Below are 24228 nucleotides of genomic sequence, written 5' to 3'. Positions count from 1 at the left end.
CAGACCCCCACTGGCAGACAAAGCAGCGGATCGTCTTATACAAGGACAGAAGSCAAAAATAGGAAAAAACTGTGAAGGAAGGGGGAATCCTGGAGCCACCCAGCAAAGTAGAAGAAGACATAAAAAGTAGAAGTAGCCAAAACACTTACTGAGTAGTCTTGTGAGGCTCTGCTGGGTGCTGGCTGGCCATGTGAGCCATGGTGCTGTCTGCCGACTTGAAGGCCTTCGGGCAAAAAGAACACTTGTGGAAGACTTCGCAGTGTTTCTCGTGGATGTGCACTTTGAGCATGCCAAGGGTCATGAAGACAACTCCACAATGGATGCACCTGGGGGAGGSATGACAAAGCACTGAGTTACAGCCACAGCATCACTTCCATCACACCTGCAGAACGGCACAGATGGAAGGACCAGGCTGTGGTGGGTACCTGGTTCAATCAGTTCAATCTCCTCTGCATTAACATGGAAGAGTCAAGGTGGAATATGACAAATGCTGGGCAGAACTCACAGCTGTATGTTAGCAATAAGMAAACAAGATCTATAGAAGAGACCTTCAGTGATAAAGCAACCCAAAAAGAATAAAGATGTGGTTTGACAGAATGCCAGCCCTGTACCTGTGAAAGCCAATTCCAGCACAGGCACAAGTGAAGCACTAAAGTGAAAGCACTGATGAGATCTCCCTGTGGAAATAAGYAGCACAAATACCAGTTAGTCTCCAGCACAAAATAAAGAGAAAAAATATCCAGTTGGAAATCTTCAGCAATTGCTACTTCACTGAGCTCCAGAAAATCAAACAACAGCAAAGATACTGAAAAGAGCAACAGAAACACCCAAGGAACTGATACAGCTCATTAAAATCATTAAGGTACAGGTGCTACCTAGAAAGTGCTTGTCTAGGAGGGCTGTCAATGCTCAGGGAAGAGAGAGAGGGAGAAGCAGAAATTGCCAATGGAGCTAAAGCAGCTGAAAACAAGCCAAGAGGAGAGCAGGGCCACCCCACTGGTCACAGCTTRTCTCTCCTCCAGACACATACCTGTGCCAGGTCTTGCCTGATATTCCCACAAGATGGCAACAACCAGCAGCTGTAGTTCATTTGATACCCCTCCCCCCCAGATCCCAGATCYGCCTGCTGTGCTCTGGGAGATGCCACACTCCAACTCACAAGGGCACGTGAGGATGCAGCCACTGCCCTCGCCTGCCTTGTGTACAGCAGCCACAGGGTTTGCCAATCCATAGGTGCACCTCTGCTGATCTAGGATCAGAACAGCCTCTCCTAAGGGGCCCCTCCCAAGGATATTCCATCAAAATGACACCAGTGGAACTCTGCTTATGCCAGCACTGCACACACGGATGTTGGAGCACGTGAGTCCAGCCTGGCAATGCAAGGGCCAACCTTGTGCTTCGTGGGATGTGAGAGACACACAAGGGACAACCTCCTCATCTTATAAACAGGTTTTGCCTTCATTCTGAGGGTTGTGTCTRCCCCAGCAGCATTTGGGCCCATGTGCTTGGCATTGCTGCAGTGCTGCTGGTGCAGATGGACCCCAGCTATCGCGCACTGGAACAGCTCCAAGCCCMTATCAAAAACAAACAAGCTGCTGGAATATCCTTCCCTCCAAACCAGCCTCCCAACAGCGTTTAGGAAACAAGCCCAAGCTTTGAAGTTACACTTCAAAAGATCATTAGGCAGAAGCCAACCCAAAGGAGCCAAACCTTCTCCCCCACACTTTCAAGAAAACACAGAATTGCTGTTTTCCTAAATCTTGAGAGGGAAGCAGTGACACAAGCTAGTGTCACCTTTGGGGAAGCATGAAAACATTTTATTGGGATTAGCTCAGCCTTCAAATCTGATCCTCAACCATATGAGAGAGGGGGAGAGAGACTGCCTAGTACAGTAACACCAATAACCACATTATTATGGAAGAATAAATTCCCCAAGTATAAATGGAAGAACAAACACTTATCCTGGCAGTAAGGGATGGCTGTTACATCCAGGAGTATCCAGCGGGTTTCCTTGACAAATAGTCCCTGAACTAACAAGAGATGGTTCTACCTGATGCTTGATTTTGGGAAGTACTTCATRAAGAATGAGGAATGAAACAAGCACTAACTCAGGGTCAAATGATCACAGGTTTATTTAATTTACAGTAAATGAAAGTCTAAACAACAGACACTTTGTAATTAAGAATCCCAGTGCCAGAAAGACAAAGTTTGATAATGTAAACTAATTAGCTGAACAAAGTGGATAGAGGATGTCAAGAAGCCTGCCATGTAATTCCTGCAAATTGCAAATTCTGCTATTATCACTCTCGGATCCCTCAAGGCAAGGAGGGGTGGCTTGAAGTCTTGGAAAGCATCCTATGAGAGGAGATAACAGCTACAAGATGTTGTCTTAACCCTCTGAATGCTTCCTATGCCATCACCTTCCAGCCCCTCCATTTTCCAAACTGAACCAAGCAGAAAAATGAGTCCCAAATTGGTGGGAACAGCTGCAAGGGGCTTGGAAAAGGTGGGGAAGCTGACACTTGGAGCCAAGAAGAAAGCAGCGTTAAGCATTAATACAACTTGTTGAGTTGCATTTTTAACTGCAGAAGACCATTCTCATTTTCATCACAATCACTAGCCAGGACTCAACTCCAAATAAAACAACCATACCCCAACTTTAATTTAAAGCATTGGGGTATTAGGAGAAAAGGAGACAAAATAAAGACTTATCACAAAACCAAAACCAAACCTATGCTCCAGTAAAGAAAAACAGGGATATAAAGAGAAGCAGCAAAAGTCAAGCTGATCCTGGGAGAGATTTAAAGAATTCCTCAGCTTTTCAGCTCTGCAAGTAAGACATGTGAAAGAAAAGAATGAAGTCACTCCACGACTCCAGGGCAGATGCCACAGATTATCTAGAAATGGTTCTGCAACCAAAATTTATCTCTTGTGTTTTCAACTATGTCAGAGACATCAGCCCTGCAACAGACACCGGCAGGACAACAAGGACAGCGCAGCCAGACATTTACCCATCCTAGTGGACTCAGCTTTCACAGATGAGCTTCAGCAGATGTGAATTAGAGGAGAAGTTAAAGAAATTCAGCTTTTAGAGAAGCTGGGTAAAATTAAAAAATGCATAAGTATAATTTGTGAGCTTTGCCTTGGTTTAGATCTTCATTAATGTTCCTGGCACAGAGAGCAGGTATCTGCTRATGACATCTTTAGACAGATGGAAGCTCTCGTTGCTGGATTCCCAGGTGCCACTGAAGTCCCAAGAACTGCACCAAACCCAAGCTAATTTTCTGACATCTACTTCATTCCCATTTTTCCATCACAGGGAAAACATTTTTTCCTCCAGCCTTCCTCCTGCCCAAATTAATTCATTTTCAAACAGCCCCAATGTCACAGCCATTTAATTTGTGATGGAATTAATTCTTTGTTGTGGGTTGGGTCTCCTGAAATCAGATCCCACATTAAAAAACCTTATCTGTACATAATTAAACTCAGAATCAGTTTGTTATGCGCCTCTTGTCTTCACAGTTGAAAGAAAAAGCCCTGAAAACCTCAGTGTGATTCAGACCAAACCACACAGCAGAGCTTCCTGAATTTGCAGACATCTTAAAAGAACAGCTCCAAGAGCAAAAACTGCCCTGTTTGTTTGAAAACTCAGAGTATTTCATGTCAACCGAGAGAARAAACAGAGCTTTAAGGGAACTCAAAAGATCACCCAATCTCATCTCCCAAGCAAATCATCGTTTGTTAAGAGCTGTGCTGCAGCTAGCATGATCCTAACATGCCAAGGAGGGAAGGCTTGTAGGGAAAAGTAACGTCTTATTAGAGCAAGCAGTTTAGCTGGAGAAAAGATATTGTACCACATGCAGAACCTTTGGAGCCTTCCTCCACCTGTCTCAGCTCACGAGAAGTGTCTGGAGGGTTGCAGGGGCATAGAAGGAAATAATCTATGCCCTTCTCATAAAGGCACACATCCTCAGCCCATTACAACTGACATAAATATAAATTCAAGCCTTAAGGAGATTTAGAGGATTAAGATCTGCAATCTTTTTGCTTTAAGTATCAATCCTGAGACATGCAGCTGCAACATGAATTCAATACAAGAGCTTTCCAGCTCAAAGATGCCACTAAATAATGTCTGCTCTCAGAAACCTCCCTTAAATCCAGTTAGTAATTTCCCATTTCAAATGTGTTTTGTCATGCAGAAAACCACACCAGGCCGCGACTACATCCGCTTTCATTTCTGCTGTAAGGAAGACACATTTCACAGTCACAATATGTTTTGGGTTGAAAGGGACTGTAAAACTCATCCTGTTCCACTCCCTGCCATGGGCAGGGACACCTTCCACTAGTCCAGGTTGCTCCAAGCCCTGTTCAACCTGACCTTGAACACTTSCAGGGATGGGTGTCCTGATTTCAGCTGGGATAGAGTTAATCTCTTCTGAGTATCTGCTACAGTGCTGTATTTTGGATTCAGAATGAAAATAATGTTGATAACACACTGATGTTTTGGTTTTTGCTAAATTATGTTTGTTCTAAGTCAAGGACTTTTCTTTTTAAGTGTGGGTCTCCTGCTCTGTCATTGAGAAGACACACAAAACAAACTGGGAGGGAGCACAGCCGAGACAGGRACAGCCACAACCACACAAGCACAACCAAATTGCAGAGGTGTAAATCCCAGCTTCCCACRGAGCCTGTGGAGGTGCACACACCTGAAGCCAACTTTGCGGGAGTAGTGCAGACAGTTCTCCTTGACGTGGGTCTGGAAGTAGGCAGAGCGGCACACAGCCCCACATTCGGGGCAACAGTATGGGGACTTGTGAGCGTGGATCCTCTGGTGGGCACAGTAACTGCACTGGTTGGGCAGCATCATCTGGCACACTTGACATGTCTGATGGAAGAAAGGTTACATTAGTTAGTTATTCTCTATTTAGATTTTATCTCCAAATTCACCCTAGGAAACTTCCAGGTATAAAGGAAGCACAGGCATATTCCTCTAGAAGCAGCATCAATCTATGGAGCTCTTTAACTAGTCTCCTTATCATCTTTTCCCAACATCTTCCAAAGTTAAGCATTCCAAATGAAACTTCACTATTTAAACCGYATGCTCTATGGTTTATTTCCTTTTTTCCCCAGGAAAAAGGAAAGCAAACTTTTTCACCTCTTAGCTCTGATGATGTTTTGAATGCTCAGCACTTTCATTTCCTGACTTGAGAAGGAGAGCATTTTTCTCAATAAGCCCCCTCCCACACCAAAACATTGCAAAAAAGCAAGAAAATTATTGCCCAACTCCAAACCCCGGCTGCTGAAGGCAGTGCAGTCCTGACATGCACCTTCCCCTTCAAAACCACTGCTGTGTCTCTTGCAAAATTTCTTTGTATTAGATGAAACTTGAACTTTCCAAGACCACAAACTATGTGTGTTTCCTTTACAGAAACTTCTTGCTTACTAGAAATAATGTAAAGCCATTTTCTCTCCCTATTTCATCCTTAATGAAATCCATTTATACACACACTATCAAACTGCTCTGCTCCTTTTCACRGGTGTCTCAACTCTCTATTCCTTCAAAGCCCAAGAGCAGCTACCTCTGTAGGAGGCACATTACTGGATGCCTGAGCAGAAGTAGAGCTGGAGTAGACCCCAGCCCACCCTGAGCCCTCCAGGAGCAAAAACTCTCTGGACATTAATAATCCCATGCACAACAACACCTCTAACTTAAGAACGAACAACAATTATGGATTATCAAATCAGGTAATTTAACTAAATTTCTGAGGACTTTACTGCTGGCAGCCAGGGCAGAAACCTGGGACAGAAGCCCCTAAATCTCACAAAAAATAAAATGAATGGCCAACTCCCTCCCATGCTATTTCATGCAGCACCTCTGTGATGTTACACTGCATAACATCCATCAGGGAACTGTCAAAACCCCTGAGGTAAGTGAAAGCATCACTTACAATAAAATGCAAAGCTATGACAAACCTGAAAGGTTCATGGGGTGGAAGGGAATAAAAAAATCAGGCCCTCAAAAGTGAAAACTGCAAGAATTGCCAAACACATTAAAAGCTTCAGACAYGTGATCCAAGATACACTGCAACTTAAGTTTAGAGGAGAAAAGACTTCTCCAGGAAGGAGAGAAATGAGTAGAAAAACCACGTGGTAGGACCCCCATGTACCCACMCATATGCAATTAAAGGAAATTCAAGAGCATTTCAAATGCTGCAGAAGTTCCCAAATTTCAGCAAAGAAAAACAGTGCTAATGACCCAGGGGAATGGGAAAACGGGAAACAGAAAAACCCCTAGGACCTCTCTGTGAGGAGCTGAGCAGGATGCTTAATTCTCCAATGCGCTCTCAAATCCCCAACTAAGAGCTACAAGAAGTTAAGTAATAAGCAATAAATTAGTAGTAAGTAAGAGTAGTTATCAATAAGTAAGCAATAATAAGAGCTGTTTTATTGTGGTTTATAACATTTTTTCTAACTGGCTTGAGATTTGCAATGGAAAATTTATCTCCCTGGCATTGTTAAAATGAGACTCTTCTTGCTGTGATCTCAACTAGCATTTAAAGCAGAGTCAGCACAAACACGAGCTGAAAGCACCTTTGCCCTTGTAACTCAGTGAGAAACACTGTCTCCAGATCCTGCCTTGTCAAAGCCAAATTAGTTTTGATTTTAAGTCAGTTTGTGGCTCACCTCTTCCTCCCCCACATGCCATACCTACTGCTCCCAAAATCAATCAGCACACGTTGAAAACCTGAACTTGCACCATTCTGTGTGTTCTTGTGCTAAAATATGCCAAAACCACCCAGCATTTGATGAGCTCCATGCCTGGGCACTGCTGCCTGGGGATGTCAGAGAAGCAGAGAGCTCCCATCACCTCCTGCGTTGTGTGAAAGGCTCCACAGGGACCAAAACCAYGCTAGCATAGGGAAGGAGAATTTGTAGAATGGGAGGAAGAGGCATGAGAACTGTTGTTATCTACTTCAGGCTGGGCAGGAAGCCTGCCAGACAGTGTGGACACATGATATGACAATAAAAAGCAAGACTAAGCGAGGATAAGGCTAAATGAATTTGTTGCTCCTGCAGACACCAGGGAAGGAGCTGGAAGGATTCCCACACTGACACCACATACTGCATGGGGGACCAAAATCAGCCCAAGCCTTCAAATTTGGATTGTCCTGCAGAAGAGTCAAGACATTGGGCAGTAAAGASACAAAGAAGAGTGATCAGTCACAAGAATGAATAAGCAAGAATAAGGAAAATTGTCATCCTTAAGCAGCATTACTTCTGGACTTTGTAAAAGTCAGTGCAGTTTCTGTCCCTTCTGGMCACATGGAACCACTCCAGAGGAGTCAACAACCACATGGGTAAGRAAGATCTGAACTGCAACAGGTCAGGCTTCCTCAGATTTCCTGAACAGCTTTGCAAGATCTTTCACTACAGGATTTTGAGGAAACTAAGGTGCCACCACATAAGAGAAGGATTTTGCTTGGATAAATAAGTGGTTAGAAGAAAAGAGTAAACAGTCCTTTGATGGAACAAGGTCCCAGGAAGTTCTGCTGGCATTTGGGTTCTTCAAAATAACCTCAAAGTATGTGGGAAAGTTAAACAGCATAACCCAGTAACTCAGCATGTTAACAGATAAAAGCTGAACACGAGGGCTGGCTGCAAAAAGAACATGCAGGGCTGAGTAACTGGGTAATAAAATGAATCAAGCAAGGAACATACTAAACTGAGGAAAGTTCCAGGAAGAGAAAAAAAACATAACTGGTATTTTCATACTCACACTCACCCTTTTCTCAACACCTGCAGAAGACACAAGGCCAGACATCCTGCTCAGGGGGTATTACAGAAGATTCTGCTCATCCCTTTTGCACCAGGAGCTGCTGCACTTGTCAGGAGCTTACGTGCAGCCACGCTGGGCTCCCCACTGAGCACTTAGTCTTGGACACAGAGTGGTTTTTCCTTTTGCAACTCTTCTGCTTCGTATGAGAAATTATAACTTGGTTCCAGATGTCACATTTTTATCTCTCTCCTAGTTTTCCATGACTTTTCAAAGAAGTCTGGCAGCAATTTGAGACATTCATTAGTCAGTTATTTCTAAAGCATGTTACTAGGACAGGATTTTGAGTTGTGTAATGTCTGTGTTTTTCATATACTCTCATAGCCTACGCTTTAATCAAGAGTTATTTATTACAAGTTTTCTTTAATTCCGGTTTGCCTGCCACATTTCATTTGGAGTTTTTTTCCACAAGTCATATTCACGCACAAATGCTCAGAAGCTCAGCCATTTTGGAATATTTGAGATGATTCCCATTTTTACTTATTAGTTTCTTCAAAAGGGGAAAAAAACTTAAATATTCACAGAGTTACAGTGAAGATTGAAAAAATATGCTACTCAAAGAAAGTTTGTCTGTTAAGCCAAACCCTGTAGCCACAGAGGTGTTTGCAAATCAGGGCATTTATAGTAACACACAGTTTTGCCCTGGACAAYGCCTGTGGAAAGGGAACTGGCTTCAGGATGAGCAAAGAAACAGGCCACCAGTTTTAGTCTCTTTGCTGTTTCAGAGTTAAGTGATGATGATGAAGTCCTCAYCTACTTAAGAGCTGCCCCCAGATGTCAAGAGTCCTTCCTCCTTGACATGATCATCACGGAGTTTCAGTTAAAAACACTTAGGCACCAACCCTATGGCATGGGACCTGGGCTAGGGAAGAGGAAGGTTTCACAAGCCAAATTATCTCTAAAAAGAAAAAAAAATTACTAAGGACTCAAAGTGAAACAGTCATAGGGGAACAGAAATTATATTTGCAGACTATTAATATTTTAAAGAATACTTGCCCTTAATATGTTCAAGCTGAAAACGCCCTATCATTGGTGCCCTGAGGCCCCAGTTCGTCACAAATCCAGCCTTTTGCARGCTATAATTTTTCTGCTTCAGGCAGAGCTGCAGGAGCAGACAAGGGATCACAAAGATTATTAGCAGGATCCTCTCGCTATAAAAATAAAGTAGTGACCAATTGCTACTTAAAGTTAACCTTTAACTTCTCAGTAGTTCTCCCTCACTGCCTGGCTGGGATCAATGCCAGCAATCTGCATCCTCAGCAGGGATGCTTTGGCTGTAGCGGTGGGATGTGCTGGCTCTGGGAGCACAGCTGGTCCCAAGAACTTTATCTTTGCCCCCCTGTGCTCCCCTTCCCACATCCCTCCTGGATGACTGTTTGTGGGCCACACTACAGTCAGGTCCAGATGCTTGGAGGGCTATTTTTGACTCATTTCAACTATCCAGGTGACACCACTGCTACACAACATTTTACCAATGTGAGGASAAGCAGTGAGCAGAGAAGTGAATCTGCTGTCACTGTGATAATTGAACTATCCTCCTGCCCAGGGTCTCTCAAAATGAACAGGCATCATTGCATTAACATGTTCAAKTCATGGTTAAAAAACCCCTTCAACAGAAACTCAAAATTATTCATTTGAAGAAGAAAAAACCTAGAACCCAACTGATACCCTAAAACCAGTGTGTTCAAGTTTCAGTGACAAAATATAGATCAAGGCCAGTCCTAATGTAGATATTTTATCCTAACTAACACTCCTATGTTGCCATGCCCAAGCACAGCAGCTATTGYTGTTTCCTTAGGTTATAGTGGCACATTTTGTCAGCCTAAGGAGCCAATGTCACTGAGGGAGCCTGCCTGATGTTCAGCCAAATGACATGATCATAAAACACCCTTTAATCCCAAACTTCTCCCATCTGTCCTCTGTTCTACCTTCAGCTCACTCCCCCTTACCCTGTTATCTGGTGCRATAGGACAAAAACCCTATTCATCCTCAGCCTCATTGCTGCATCCCACCTCCTCCTGTTGACTTTGTATTTGCATCCCTGAACATCACTAACTCTTCAACACTCCCAAATCCAGTGTCCTCCTCAGACCTTCACCAAGACCAACTCCTACACACACATCTCAGTCATCTCAACACACCAGGATGGTYAAGCTTCAAAAGGGCACTTGACTAAAACCTTATCTCTGGAAACTAAGGCTGTTAAATAAACACAAAATCCATTTTTTTTGTACATGGAAAAATCCCTGGTTGAAATGTCAGTGTAAATCTAGAAATGTGACAGCTTAGAGAAACAAAGTGGAATTGCAATGGAAAAATCCACCAGCATCACAGCAACACACATCTTAGACAACATTGCATCAAGTCAGCTTACTTCTGAATYTGCTAAATCTGCAGCTTTTCTCTTTGTGATCTCAGCTGTAATTTCAAGAATTTCAGTTTCCACATCTTYTCTTTTGACCCACTGTACCGGGTTTACATGGCAGGGTTTTGGTAGGGAGGAGCTGCAGCGATGGCCTCTTTGAGAGGACACCACAATGTCAGGCAGAGCTCCATGATGGGCCTGTCATGTGTGAAGGGCAAGCCCTTGAGCAGCACCTCTGGGATAACAGAATAGGAAAGGGTAAAAGATGCTGTGCAGCAGCTGGGAGAGAGGAGTGAGAAGATGTGAGAGAAACAACCCAGATGCCAGAGCAGGCCCCCCTGCAGACCATCATGAATCCATGGGGACCCAGGTTGTCCCCCTCTAATTCACAGAGGACAGTGGATGTGCCCTGAAGGACTGTGCAGCCCATGGAGAGAGCCCTGGCTGGAGCAGGTTTCCTGGCAGAACCTATGACCCCCATGGGGGGCCCTTGCTCTTCCAGCCTGTTCCTGAAGGACTGCACCCTATGGAAAGGATCCCAGAGCAGATCCTGAAAAACTGCAGCCTGTGGTGAGGACTCATGCTGAAGCTGTTTGTGAAGGACCATTTCCCATGGGAAGGACTCCATGATGGAGCAGGGGAAGAGTGTGAGGAGGAAGGCTGGGTGGGCACCTGGTTACAGCTAGAAATCTGAACTCCCCAYTTGCTAAAATGATCTCTTAGTGGATTAAATGAGTTTTCACATCCGCACTTTCAAGTCACCAGTGTGACCCCATACACTACACAGCACACATTCCCTCTCTTTTCTTAATGGGGACATTCAAGGCCTCTGCTCTTTTCTCCATCCTGCAGGGCTAATTTCCTGCCCATTCGTGATCATCTCACAGCCTCCTAGCTCTGCCTTTTTCTTCTCACTTTGCACTCCAATTTCTTGTCTTCCTGGCCTGTCCTTTCCAGAGAGCCTGTGTCCCTCCATCACAACACTCCAGTCATGCAACACATCCCATCTCTTTCCTGTGATGCCATCATGACCAGAGACCTGCACATACATCACAGGATGGTCTGGGTTAAATGGTGAAGCKCATCTCATTCTGCACCTTGCCATGGGCAGGGACACCTTCTACTGGACTAGGTTGGTCCAAGCCCCATCCTGGCCTTGAACACCTCCAGGGATGCAGCAGCCATGGCTTCTCTGGATTGAAGATTGTGTTTATTGCCCGTGGTCTGTGCATCAGAGGGCACCTTCTCATGGCAGGACTGAGTAGACCATGACTACTACCTGGGCTCTCACTTCCCTGAATGTCACCTCCAGAGCTCGGCAGTCCCTTTTGATACTCTCCAGGTTGCCTGGGGCAGCATCATACGTGCCCAGCTGGAAGAAGAATGGAGGAGCAAGACATTTCCTTTTAGTGCCAGCAGACACTAGCTTCCAGCCCRCTTCCATCCCAGTCAGGACAGCCTCCTGTCTCCAGCTGTCCCCCTCTCCCCACTCTCAGCCATGTCCTGGCCCCCAGTTCACAGCCCTACTCCTTCTCCTCTTCCCTCCAGCTGTTCTCAGTCCCCGAGGGGCTGCAGGACCACTAGGGCCAGGCACAGGTGGGGAAGGAGGAGAGAGGGTGGGGTTGTTGCCTCAAGGCAGCAGATCACACACTGATTTAAGCAGACCATGGAGCTCCACCCCGGCTTTTCTTCCTCCCCAGCCTCTACTCTTCATCCCAATGCTCTTGTTTGGCCTCAGGTGCAAGCTCTGCTATCCTGCCACTCATCTCTTTGTCTTCACTCCCAGCGATCCCTGCCTGGAGCTCCATTCATTCCCCAACACACTTTCATCGTAAGATCTTCCATACCTTTGCTTCTACAAAATCCACAGGGAAAATTTCCATACAAAACAAAATCCATCCTTGCTAGTACATAAGGACTGCATTCATTGCTCTTGGTTTGGGACAGGGAGAAAACAGTGTTTTATGGGACCAAGGGTATTTTTTGCTCATTTTCAGCTCTCTTGTTTTCTAAATTAAAACTTGGAGGGGGGAAGGAAGGGGAAAACAGGAAAAATACAGCTGCTGCCTTTTCTTTTTTTTGCTGCTGGGAAATTACCAGGGCAGCATGTGGTCTTACGAGCTCCTGGCAAGTTTTAGCCAATAAATTAAAAGCATTGATTTAAGAGGAGGAAGGAAGAAGAAAAAGAAAAGGCAGCAATAAAATTGCTTTTAAAGAAGTCCACTGTAGGTGGTATGTAAACAGGACACGTCACAACTCACTGAAAAATTCTTACTGAAAAAAAAAAAAAAAAAAAAAAAAAAAAAAGACAAAAGAAAAAAAAATATGGAGAACAAAAGCTCAAAGGTCCAAGAAAATTCAGAGGTCCCTAGTTTATATTTTGTACTTTATTCAAGTTCTTAACTCTTGGTGGATTTTGGGTGGTCAAGACAAAAAAGAAAGGAAAAGAAAAAAGAATTTAAAATCTCTGGTTACCAGCAGATGGACAATTATGTCCAAGAGGGTCAGAAAGTACTTTGAACTCTTGCACATTATTGTGCACTGGCCTGTCCTTGCCAAGAAAACAAATAAGCTCCATCTCAAAACTAGTTTGTCTTTTGTTCTGTAACTTCTGCTACAAACCTCTTCCAGAATTCATTCCTCTGATGATTACAGACTGTCCTCTAATTTTCTGTGTAAATCTATTTCAGTCTGTTCTTGCATCATTATTGCCCCTAAATTTAAAAGCTCCTTTCTACAAACAACACACCGAATACAGGGTGAGAGAGGATATGGAGGACATTGYAATGAAAAGCACATCCTAAATGCAGGCACCAGTAGCTGCACGRGCTTTGTTCCCGCCCTGTAATTTGAGCCCTGAAAAAGCTACAAAAAACTGCCCAGAGCAATTCCTGTGAGTTCAGGAAGAACTTCTCTTGAGGCATATTTWGTTTCTGGTGGGKAAAAAAGTGCCACTATGCTCACCTKAATCCTATGTCTGCTTCATTGCTGAAGGAGACCTACCTTCATTTACCAGGCCTTTGCCAAGCTAAACTCATAARGGGGTTTTAATTTCCCCTTTAGAGATCATATTTCCATTTCTGGTAATTCTTCCCTCACTTATTCCAGTCTATCCTGATTAAACAAAACAACACACTCCTTTCCAGCTCAGTTATATCTAGCAAGAGGGAGCATTACCACAGCCCTGACTGATGMTGCAGGTTGACATAAGTCACCTGCACAATAATGTCACCTCAGTCATTCRAGGACTTCTCAAGATCAAAAATCCTGCCTTTGGTTGTTTTTCATCCTATTCCTACACAGTCTTCAAGATCATCCCTGGCCTCCTGTAAAATACTCCCCATTTCCCATGCCTTCTTACTTTGTTAGTTTGGTTCAGCAAATTTTTTTACACATTTATCCTCCAAGGTCTYCTTAACACAAATATTAAGCCCAGAGGTACCCAAAATCATCCCTCAGGGGATCTCACAAAAACCTGATCCAAGCTGCAATTATTTCCTGGATTTTACTTCATTCTGCTCCAACCTCATAATCCAACTTCTCCAGTACACCCATTCACCATGCAGCACTCTAACAACCATCTCACTGAACATCAAGGAGATAAAGATACACTTATTTCTCTATTCCAAAAACAAATTATAGATATATATAAGGTTACCTGATAAATATATATCAGGTTAATTTGGCATAAATTACACCTACCTAAATATCCTTCCCCCCGCCAAAAAAAAAAAAAAAAATCTTGCCCTAGAACACTGCATCAGACCAAACAGACCTGAAGTTACATGAAACATCTGGTACCACCTTTTCAACACCTGGACAAGTATAATGCCTACATAGAGCACAGCTTCTGGTTTGAACAAAATCCAATTTACCAGCTATTCAAATTCCCGTACTGTTTCCCTCTTACAGTTCAGCGATGGAAAAGCAGTACGCAGGTCCCATTGAGCAATTTGATTCACAARCTTGCAAAAATTGCAGAATTAGGCTCACCACTTGCCAGAGAAAGGCAAAGTCACTGTGATCCATTAAGATGATCCACTCAAAACACACATCTAATAAAACGAGTTCTTTCTGTTTCTGAAGTGGATTATTCAAGCCAGTGTCCTCCTTGCAAGCCATGGAGATCCCATCCCACAGTATTCAGCTGGGAGGAACTGCCTTCATCCTACACATATTCTGTACCAAAATAAAACAGGCAGGATTTCCCTGCTGTACTCTGAGCAACTGCAATCATGTACATGTTTAAAATACAACATTAAGGTCAGGCTCTCAATCATTTTTCTCAACCACAGCATCTTCCCCCTCTCTTCCTCACACTTGCTCCAAATCGTCTCCTTTCCCTGCTGTCCAGACCACATTCCTATCTTTCTTTCCTCCTGCAACAGAACTGACCCAGCCATGTCATTCTCATTTTGGCCACACTCAAGAAGTAATTTATCCATTATCCATCCTATTAATGTGGGATTTGCCCAGGGCCATGTAGAAATGTAACACCAAGTATTTCCCAAGCCACCATCTAGGAGAAAGAGAAAATCTAACAATCCCCTTTTTAAACAGCTCTGGGAAACCTGAAAATGTCAGAGTAATTCACAAAGTCATGGTAAGAAATTCCAATTAAAGTGAAAAGCCTTAAGTATCAACACAGGATAAGTTTTCTCATGGAGCAGAGCCAGCTTAGGCTCTTCCCCCTCTCCAATCCAATCATTCTTGCCTCTTATCACAGCATGTTCGTCCTTCACTTTCTGGGTAACTGAAAGCAACATATTGAAAAGTAAGTCTCTTTCCTGCTATTTCTTTTCTCCATCAACTCCRTTGGATCAGCCCTTCCTTCTTAGCAAAGTGTCACACCAAAGCCATGTCCAAAACAGTTTTTGAGTTACAAGCACCATAACTGAACACTTCAAAGCCTGTTTGGTTTCTCAAGTTACAGTCACACTGGATGTGCATCCAGATTTGGGGTCATTTAACAGAAGAGCTTCCAAGAACATAGATCAAAAATCACCTGGCTTATTTTCCACAATACAGTATTCTCCTTCTAGTACAAACCCAGGTGCTGCAGATAAATTGCTTTTACCCTTTTCCTTCAGATGAAGTTAATCTTTTCACTATACATTCATCTACCCTTTCCAAGAATCCGTGTTTTTAGGGACAATCTGGTACCAAGCATCTGAATAGTCACAGATTAAAAGCTTTTGGCCATAATACAGTGGGGACCTGCCCTGCTACTTCTTGAAGCTCTTTAAGAGGCATAAATCAAGCCATGGTTACATGTGGAAAACATCAGTGGCTCATCGTTTCTCAAGGAGGTATGTCAAACAGTTTGTGCCTGAATTCTGGGATTAAGTAAGAAATAAAAAAATAGAAAAAAATTTCCAAATTATCAGAATGCAATTTTTTGCTAGCGTTAAGAAAATATGACAATCACACCCACCCCATACTCCACTTCTAAACTATCATTTCAATACACTGAGACAGACACCAGGTATAGAGGAAGAAATCCACAGTTTTTGGTCAAATGAAGAAAATTGTGGTAAAACTCTAGATAATTAGTCTCTAAAGATCTAGGGATATGGTTTATAGCCAAGCTTTCCTACAACTATTAATACTATTTCTACATCCTGACAGATTGTCCCGGCACTGCAGCGTGCTGTGGATCAAGCACAGTACATGACAACTGGTGTGGACTGTGGTTTTAATTAGATGTACCACTAGGTAAATGAACACCTTCTGCCCTGTGGACATAGTGGTTCTGAATCACTGTTAGGGCACCAAAATATATTCACTACAGGTGCTATATGAATGCCTTTCTCAGCAATGCAATTTTGGAGAATCAGAGAATCCCAGCCTGGTTTGGGTTGGAAGGGACCTTGAAGACCATCTCATTCCACCCCCTGCCATGGGCAGGGACACCTTCCACTGGACTTGCTCCAAGCCCCATCCTTGAACCTTTACGGGGATGGGGCAGCCATAGTTTCTCTGGGCGACTCGTGCCAGGGCCTCATCCCAACACATGGAAGAATTTCTCTACACCCAATCTCTGCCACTGCCCCAAAAATAAAGYTCCTGGCACAACTCTGGAGATGGAAACCAGTGTTTTCAACCATTTCTACCATCTAAGAAAGTGCTTACAAAATCAGTCACTTGATCCTCTCCTGCTCATACTAACTTTTCTCTTATTTTTCTGACTAAACTAGAAAGAGTAACCCAAGGAATTAATTTAATGCAGAGTCACGCTATCATCTCAGAAAGGGGTGGCCACATTCTCCTGTTACAGGAGCTCATGACACACATTACAACAGCTTTACCTACCAACCTTCTTGTACAATGATTAATGGTATTACATTCATTAGTACCTGATATTCAAAACCTTCAGCTTCTCAGACCTCAATATTGGTGGGAGCTACACTGTGTTATTCACATGGAACATTTGATGTGAAGGCCATCCATACCTTTCCCCTTGGACAGCTCAGAGAATCAGGGACCCCTACGAGATTACAGAATTGCACCCATCCTTTTACCTCTCAGCCCAGTGACACCAAACACCTGGGTTCCAGTAAAAGGCAATGGGATGGCTTCCATCAACTACTGCTAAATCCAGATACACGATTACAGGAATGGGGCACAATGCCTATTTCCTTTAGAAATGTAACAACTTCATTGAAACAGGTATCTTGGGAACAGCATGGAGTACCACTGGGCAGCCTGCAAGACAGCAGGTACAGCGGGAAAGGACTCCCAGAGCAGGGCATGCATCCTGTGGAGTATAAGTATGGGAAGATCAAACATGGAGGAGCTCGTTTCACATCTCAAAAGTAGTCTCTTTTTCCAATGCTTCTGTTCAGAAAAATACCGCAAAAATAATCTCACATCTAGCAGAACGACTTGAAGTGAGAGGCTTAAACTCTATTCTTGGTTAAGTTACAGAATAAACTATTTGATTACAAGCTAAAAATACTTATTATCACACATTCTTTCCCTCTTTAAGGAGCTCTTGAATTGATAATCCCACAACAGAAATAGGAAATACACTTTTAATGGCACCGATTAACATTTTAGCTCACTTTGGAGCATTCATTGTATCCCTTCTCCTGGAATTTTTAATGCCAGACAGCTGACATTTCCTAAAAACGCATATGGTTGAAAAGTAAGTTCAGTTGTTGACAGGGTGTGGTACTCACTGGCATCCCTCGGGCAAGCAATGTGAATATGTGGCCACACTGATGCCTTCTGGTCTTGCCATTTTTTATGACATCAAAACCTTTCAGCCATAATCTATTTTTTTTTGTGGCTGATAAATTTAAGATAACAAAGCATCTAAATGGGACCACAGCAACCTCAATACTCCTGCAAGCCATTCAAGAAGCACAGGGAGGCTTTGAAGAGTATGGGTGCTCTGATAGCCATGGCAGAGATGTGGTCATCTTCCCAAATGATGGCATAGAGTCCTAGTGTGTGGAGCCCTTGCACTGGGAGCCAGCTCTGCTGGCAGCCACACCAACCTGGAAAGCTTTCACCTCAACCAAAGAGATAAGGAGAAAGGATTCCTCCTCAACCACAGGTTGGTTAACACTTTAACAAGAGTGTGTCCTACAAAATAAAAACCATAAACAAAGTGTATGGTCTTGGTACACAACAATGATCATCCTTTTCTCTTCATCAGGAGAAACCTAAGCTGGAATTAAATTCAAGGGGATTCCAACCAGATCCATAAAGGCGGTGGAGACCTGAGCAGGGAAGCACAGGAGGAAGGCAGGAAGCCACCAACAAGGCTCTTGAACCACACCCTCTGCAATCATAGTAGCCACTTGCCCTGTAACACCCAAAGGGCAAAAATAACCAGAACCAGTCCCCCACCTCACATACCACGGCAGGCCTGTCCAATACAACTTGACCACACCAACAGCAACAACAGCACCCAATGTGCAAAGCATTACACGGAGGGTTCTCACACCACCTCCAGAAAAAAGGAACATAAAACTGTGTCAAACCTCCTCTAGCCACGCTTACAGCACAGTCTCCTGCAGGTAACGCTCTGCTGATCCTCCCCTGTGGCACTCTAGAACACCTCATCCAAGCGATCTTTCATCTCCAGCACCCTTCTTTGACACTCGAAGATCTCCATAGTCTCCTTACTATGCTCTTTTTACTGGCATAGGGTAAAAAGAGGGCAAGCAAACAACACTAAAAGTCTCTTCACCCGCACATCCCCAATCATCCCCACAAGCAGTGTTTAGGCAAAGTGACTCATCTGCCACCAGGATGCCTACTTTTCCCCTTGAGGACAATCTTTTTAAACTCGGAGAGATTTAACTAATAACATTAAAATGATGACTTACCAGTCTCTCATTATCTTCTGAGGTTCTCTGGTAATGAGCTGCTAAAGAAGCGTAATCCTGCTCCTGCTTGTTACACTCCAAACACTTAAGTCCATGACGAATTAGCCTCTGTGGGTCCGTGTAGAGAGGCAAGGCTGGCTGAATGCTTGCAGAAATCCCGCCTCCTGAAGCAGCACAGGACTTAGGTGGAGGAGAGGACGAGTGCAAAGTCTGAGGAGCTGGAGAGGCTGAAGAGCTTGTAGGAGAAGGTGAAAACATTTGGTCTGTGGAAATTGGTTTCATGAGCAGCTGAGAACACTGCATGATAAATCCTTTGCTCTTATGGTCTCGTGCATGTTTAAGCAAGCTACACTTATTAAAAAAAAGGAGCATAGTTGAACACTGAGTGCACATGACTTCAATGTGAACGCTTCGCCTACTATAGTGTTGAGTCAGGCTTTTCTCTAAGGCAAAKGAGTCCCCACATTCCAGGCAACAATACCCAGAGGCAGGTAAATTAATACTGGTGTCAGGYGGGGGGCTAAGATTTGGAGTATATATTGGCACTGGATTGGCACTCTGTAGCACTTTATGGAATGCCTCCATGACAATAGGAGCAGCTTTCTTGACTTGGTGAACCAGTGGCACTGACATCTGTGTCACCTGAGGCTGGCTTCGCCTCTGCGCTGATGACTTTGCTGTAACAGAAGCGGCAACACTGTGAGGGACCAAGTTGAGATTTGCCAAGTGCACAGCTTTGGGAAGAAGGCTGGAGGTGGTTGTGTTGGAAGGCTGTGTCACCATACCCTGCTGCTGCCTCTTGACCCCTACCTTTATGGCACCACTGCCACAGTTTGGCAGTGGAGATAAGGATACGGTACACATGCTGTTTGCAATATCCATTTTCATACTGTCTGAGTAAGGACTTGTTACATTTGACAGCTGGATAGCCACAGCAGCCCCATTTTTGGTTGAATTCCTGCCATCCTCACTTTCCATAACTGCACTAGTGTCAGGGGATGGGAAAGATTTGATAAACTCTTCAGCAGAAGAGGTTTCTGCAGGTGACTCTTCTGAAGATTTGCCTAACTCATCGTTTTCTGGCAAAATCCTAGTTACAGTCCTTTTAATTTCACCAGAGGATGTCTTGATAGTCTTTATTCTAACTTTGGGAATAGCTGGCGGAGACCCAGCTGCCATGGAAGGAGAGCCTTTCCCACTGCTGTCGCTGCACACACTCCGAGGACTCTCAGGCTGCTTGCTGGCCTTCCTCACCACCTCCAAGGGGCTTCGGGGACTCTTTGGCGACTTGGGCATTTTTGGACTTCCCTTCATCCCGTCTTTAAAAGAACCAGGCTCCTTGGTAAAATTTGGCTGATCGCCTTTTGGAATACACGCAACCTTTTTGGCCTGAAGAGCTACTAACGCTGCCACGCAGGATGACAACTTGGAATGAGTTGGCTTTAGCCTCTGCCGAGGCGGTACTGATGAAGACATGTTTAGCTCAGGCACAGACCCCTTGCCATCTCCTAAATTATTGTGAGGAAGGTCTCCAAACACCAAGCCTTCTCCAAGAAAGCTGTTGGTATCTACCAAGTCCTTGCTTGATTCTGCAAACCTCTCTGCTGCTTTGTCTTGGTCTCTTCTGCTCATTTCCAGCCTATTCTCTGGCTGGCAGTGGACTTCCATCTTCTGYTCCTTTTTACAGTACTGATCAAACATGCTTAATTCGGGCTCTGGCACCTTCCTAAGATGATCTAGGACTGAAGCTCCTGTTGGTATATATACTGAAGGTGGTGGAAAATAGGGAGTTTGGGCATGTTTGGGTTTATCCCCAATGCTGTTCTCTTTGAATGCATCCTCTGGTTCAGGGCTGGAAATGGGGCTAAACTGACTAAATGTCGGCAGTGGCTCTGACTTTGACTGGTCCAGTTTATCAGAGTAACCTCTTGAGCTGTCACCATTAATAAAAGTCTCAAACTTGCCATAATTATGGACTAAAGCATGAGCTTCAGCTGGCAGATCAGAGCCACGAAACCCATTGTGTAACAGACCAGTTCCAAGGTGATTCCCCTCCTTTTCTGCCTCAAAAGACTCCTGGCGACTTGTGTTCTTCACTATCACACTCACAACAGGCGCATCAGAGGGAGGCAGAGAGTGGGATAAGGACACATTCTCATCGATGCACATTCCCGATGACTTTAGGTGATTCTCACTCTCCTCCCCAGCTGATGGAATGGTCTCCTTAGCATCGAGGCTAGTCGGATCAGGGATGTCAAAAGCAGCCAACAGATCATCAAAGTCAGGGGTTTTCATGTCCCCCATGATGAAAGCTACAATYAAAAGTACAAGAAATACTTTGTCAGGTATATTTCCCCCATGGACAAACTTTGTTAACTCATGTGCATGCACACCTTCTATGACAAAAATCACAGCTGCTCAAAGCCCAGGATGTAACCAGAGCTGCTCCTTGGAGGTGCTTTATGCAGCATGGTGGGAGACAGCATCCCTTTATCCCACAATCCCTGAGAACAGAGCTGATACAAGTATGACCTTTGAAACAATACTGAGTTCATGCAGGGGACAGCTTTTCAACCTGTCAGGTGCATCATTAATCCAAAGCAGCCATCATCATGAGCCTCAACAGAAGATTCTGAAGTACATTAGCAGAGGGTTTTTTTTTTTTTGTTTGGCTGGGATTTTTGTAGAACTAATAGGTAGAAATTGCTGCAGATTTCTCAACATATAGTCACATGTGAAGAATTCAGTCCTTCCTCATGGAAGAAAGGCAGGGGTAAACAGGTGGTCCAAGAGACACAGGCCTGAAAAGTGAGATGACCCCCTATCCTGAGCAATTTAAATATAAGTCTTCAGTAAATATTTCAATGCAACAGCTCCAGAAAGGGTTATTTGAAACAGAGGCAATCCTTAATTAGGTAACCAAGTGAAGCAAAACTGTCCAAAACAGAATAAAGAACCATATACAACTTGTACGTAGAAATTGTAATCCCAGCCAGCTCTCTCTAAGCTCTTCAGAAAGGTACTTGGGACTTGGAATACTCAACACAGCAATCTACAACAGCAGTAATCAAGCTCTGATGAGATGCATGAAAACTGACAGCACAGAATTACTAGAACTTTTCTGTTCCCTACTGTCAGGGATACTGGATTTTCCCCATTAAACCAAAATATTTTCAAGTTGGTATAATATAGAGATTTCACAAACATTTATAAGTAACTCTTTTAATATGTTTTATTTAAACCTCAAATTTATGTGAACTGATGTATGTAGGGGAGGGGAAAGAAAACCAAAGTGCATCAACAGAACTAGAAGGGCACCAGTTCCTGCTTGGCAAGGAGCACGCACAGGCAAGCGTCCTGCCACACTCACTTGATTTGGGCTGCAACAGAACTGCCAAAGCCAGCAGCAAACGAGAGAGACTGAGAGGGTGGCAGGATTCCAGGACAACACAGAAGAGCTGGGAGCAGAGGTGCACACAGAGAGAGGGACCATGAGACAAGGCAGAGGAAGAGAGAAGACATCTGACGTCTTYGCAAAAGGGCCCTGATTTAAGGCTGCTGTAGTTATTGACAACTGGGTTTGGAAGTTTGTCAAGCATCACATTCAAACCAAACAAAGTTCAACCCCTCGGGCCAGGCTGCTGGAATGGGGAACAACTGCTGGGCCGGGAGAAATCACTTCAGCGTAGAGCACAAGGACACAGTGGTCTTCGAGCTTTAGCTYAGCTATTCCTTCAGACAAGTCCCAGAGGTGCTGCTTTGGCTCATCGACTGCAAAATACTCTGCAGAGATTTGCTTGGCTTAAGAGTGGCTTGCTGTGGATGAGCTTAAACTCATTCTTAAATTAAACCACAAACATGAAGGTCCACAGAGGGCTATGCAATAATTTACAATCACATCTCTCAAGGAAGTGCAGTTGGGCATGAAGTCCCTGGAAATCCAGATGATACAGATTATCCACATCCCCAGCACTTGGTAAAGACTTTGGAAACATCACAGATTACTGCAGTTGGCAAAGGCTGGACCTGAAACTTCCCATTCCTTTGGGTGGGAAAACTTGTGCCAGCTGGGAGAGAGTTAGGCATACACAGCTCCCAAAATTTCTGGCACATAAATCCTGCCGGAAGGAAGACACTTCATTCCATAACCTTGCATGCTTGAGTTCTATACAGAGAAAAATGAGCCTGCCAATCACTCTTGACCTTCCCCTTCCCACTCTGAACACCTCTCTGTATCTGTGTTTAAAAAAAAAAAAGACAAAATAAATCCCAGATATCTGCAGCATCACAGGATATCCTTTCCTTGGAAGAAACCTTGCATTTTCAAAAGCATTCATGCTCATTTTTGAGTCTTATAAAATGCCRGTTTACTGCCTTTGCAACCATGAGGGCACAAGTCTCTACCGATTTGTCCACAAAATTGCGTCTTAAACTTGTCATACACAAACCTACAGTCTCTCAAAATAAAGCAAGTTTTGACCCAGATTCTAGACAATAAGTGTCTCATTGATAGAAGTGATTTTTAAATAAAATAGGTTGAAAATTTTCACTTAGCACTGTTTATCTCTAATCACAGATAACAAACAGAAAATGGATATTAAAGGAAATCATGCAAAGTAGCTTATGAGGAAAGCTGACCTTTGTCCTTACTCCCTCATTGTTGTGCAAAGGACTGAGAACCCAAGCTTGGGATCCAATGAAAACATGGAGGTTGAGACTTGCAAAGCAATAGAAAAGGTGAATGAGCAAAGGACTAATGGAGTAAAGCATGTATTTCAGTGTGCAAACTCTACCTCACTACAGCATATTTCTCCAGGGCACAGGAAACCTAGAAGGCTCCAAGCCATCCAAAAAATAAACAAAAACCCTGGGGAAGGATGTGAAACCCCAGGRCTTGTGCTATGGATAAGCATCAAAATCAAGGAGAGGCACCACAGGACATGCATCCTGCACTCATCCATACAAACCTTTAGSTAGCCGGTGCTATTCCCAGGGATTTTTGGAGATTGGAAGTAGATGCTCTGCAGCTTTCAAACCAGAGAGGAGGTTTGAGATTGCCATTTAATAGTAAAGTGTGAAACCCCAGTTAGACGAAGGAAATTAATCATAGAACAGCTTGGATTGGAAGGAACCTTGATGACCACCTAGTTCCAATCTACTGCTGTGTCAGATTATTTATCATGTACATTACCATTAGCAAAGAATGGTAATTCTGCAAAACAACAGTGTACAAGGGAAAACATCTGCCAAGAGCTGCTCACACTGAGCTAGTGTCTCCAGGAGAGGATGAAGARCTGCCTGCCACAGGAATCGCTTGGGAAGGCAGGTATAGCTGGAGCCGGGAAGCGCGGGGAGGGCAGGGGATGGGGGAGRCAGCCGCGCAGGGCTGTCAGGGCTACGGGGAGGGCAGGGGGCAGCCGCAGCTGGCCCAGGGCTAAACCGGAGGGCGACTTAGTGGCAGGTGAGACCCGTGGCTGATACACCCCTGAAAGTTTCATGAGTCCGGCGCCGCTCTTGGTGCGAACGGGGCCGCTGGGCTGGCGACGCGTCCGGCCCGTGGCACCCCTACACATACACACAGACATACACACTGGCACACACCCACCTACACACCCACCCACCGCCCCCGGCCCACGCCGGCCCCACCCGACACAAAGGACGGGCCCGCCGCCACCCGCGCTGACAGCCTG

At 44.3% G+C, this 24228-nt stretch overlaps 1 protein-coding gene across 2 annotated transcripts in view; it reads right to left on the bottom strand.

Annotated features, from left to right (window-relative positions):
• Positions 1 to 23660, bottom strand: part of ZNF592 (zinc finger protein 592) — a 34506-nt gene extending 10846 nt beyond the window's left edge. The window contains exons 1-4 of one of the 2 annotated variants that reach the window (XR_008966284.1): positions 23506 to 23660; positions 18539 to 20850; positions 4707 to 4885; positions 150 to 326 (exon numbers count right to left, since the gene is read on the bottom strand). Coding sequence is in view for 1 of the 2 variants with exons in the window: in XM_057380512.1 (XP_057236495.1) it covers positions 150 to 326; positions 4707 to 4885; positions 18539 to 20842 (2660 nt within the window). In the remaining variant the exon portion in view is untranslated. The remainder of the gene's footprint in view (positions 1 to 149; positions 327 to 4706; positions 4886 to 18538; positions 20851 to 23505) is intronic. The other variant, XM_057380512.1, reaches the window with a different exon arrangement.
• Positions 23661 to 24228: the final 568 nt, after the last annotated feature.

This window comes from Malurus melanocephalus, unplaced genomic scaffold (genome assembly GCF_030028575.1).
Source record: "Malurus melanocephalus ecotype Western Australia unplaced genomic scaffold, MMel_1.1 scaffold_457, whole genome shotgun sequence".
Lineage (NCBI taxonomy): Eukaryota > Metazoa > Chordata > Aves > Passeriformes > Maluridae > Malurus > Malurus melanocephalus.
The sequence above is the reverse complement of the archived record's forward strand: the minus strand, read 5'-3'. Positions and strand labels throughout refer to the sequence as shown.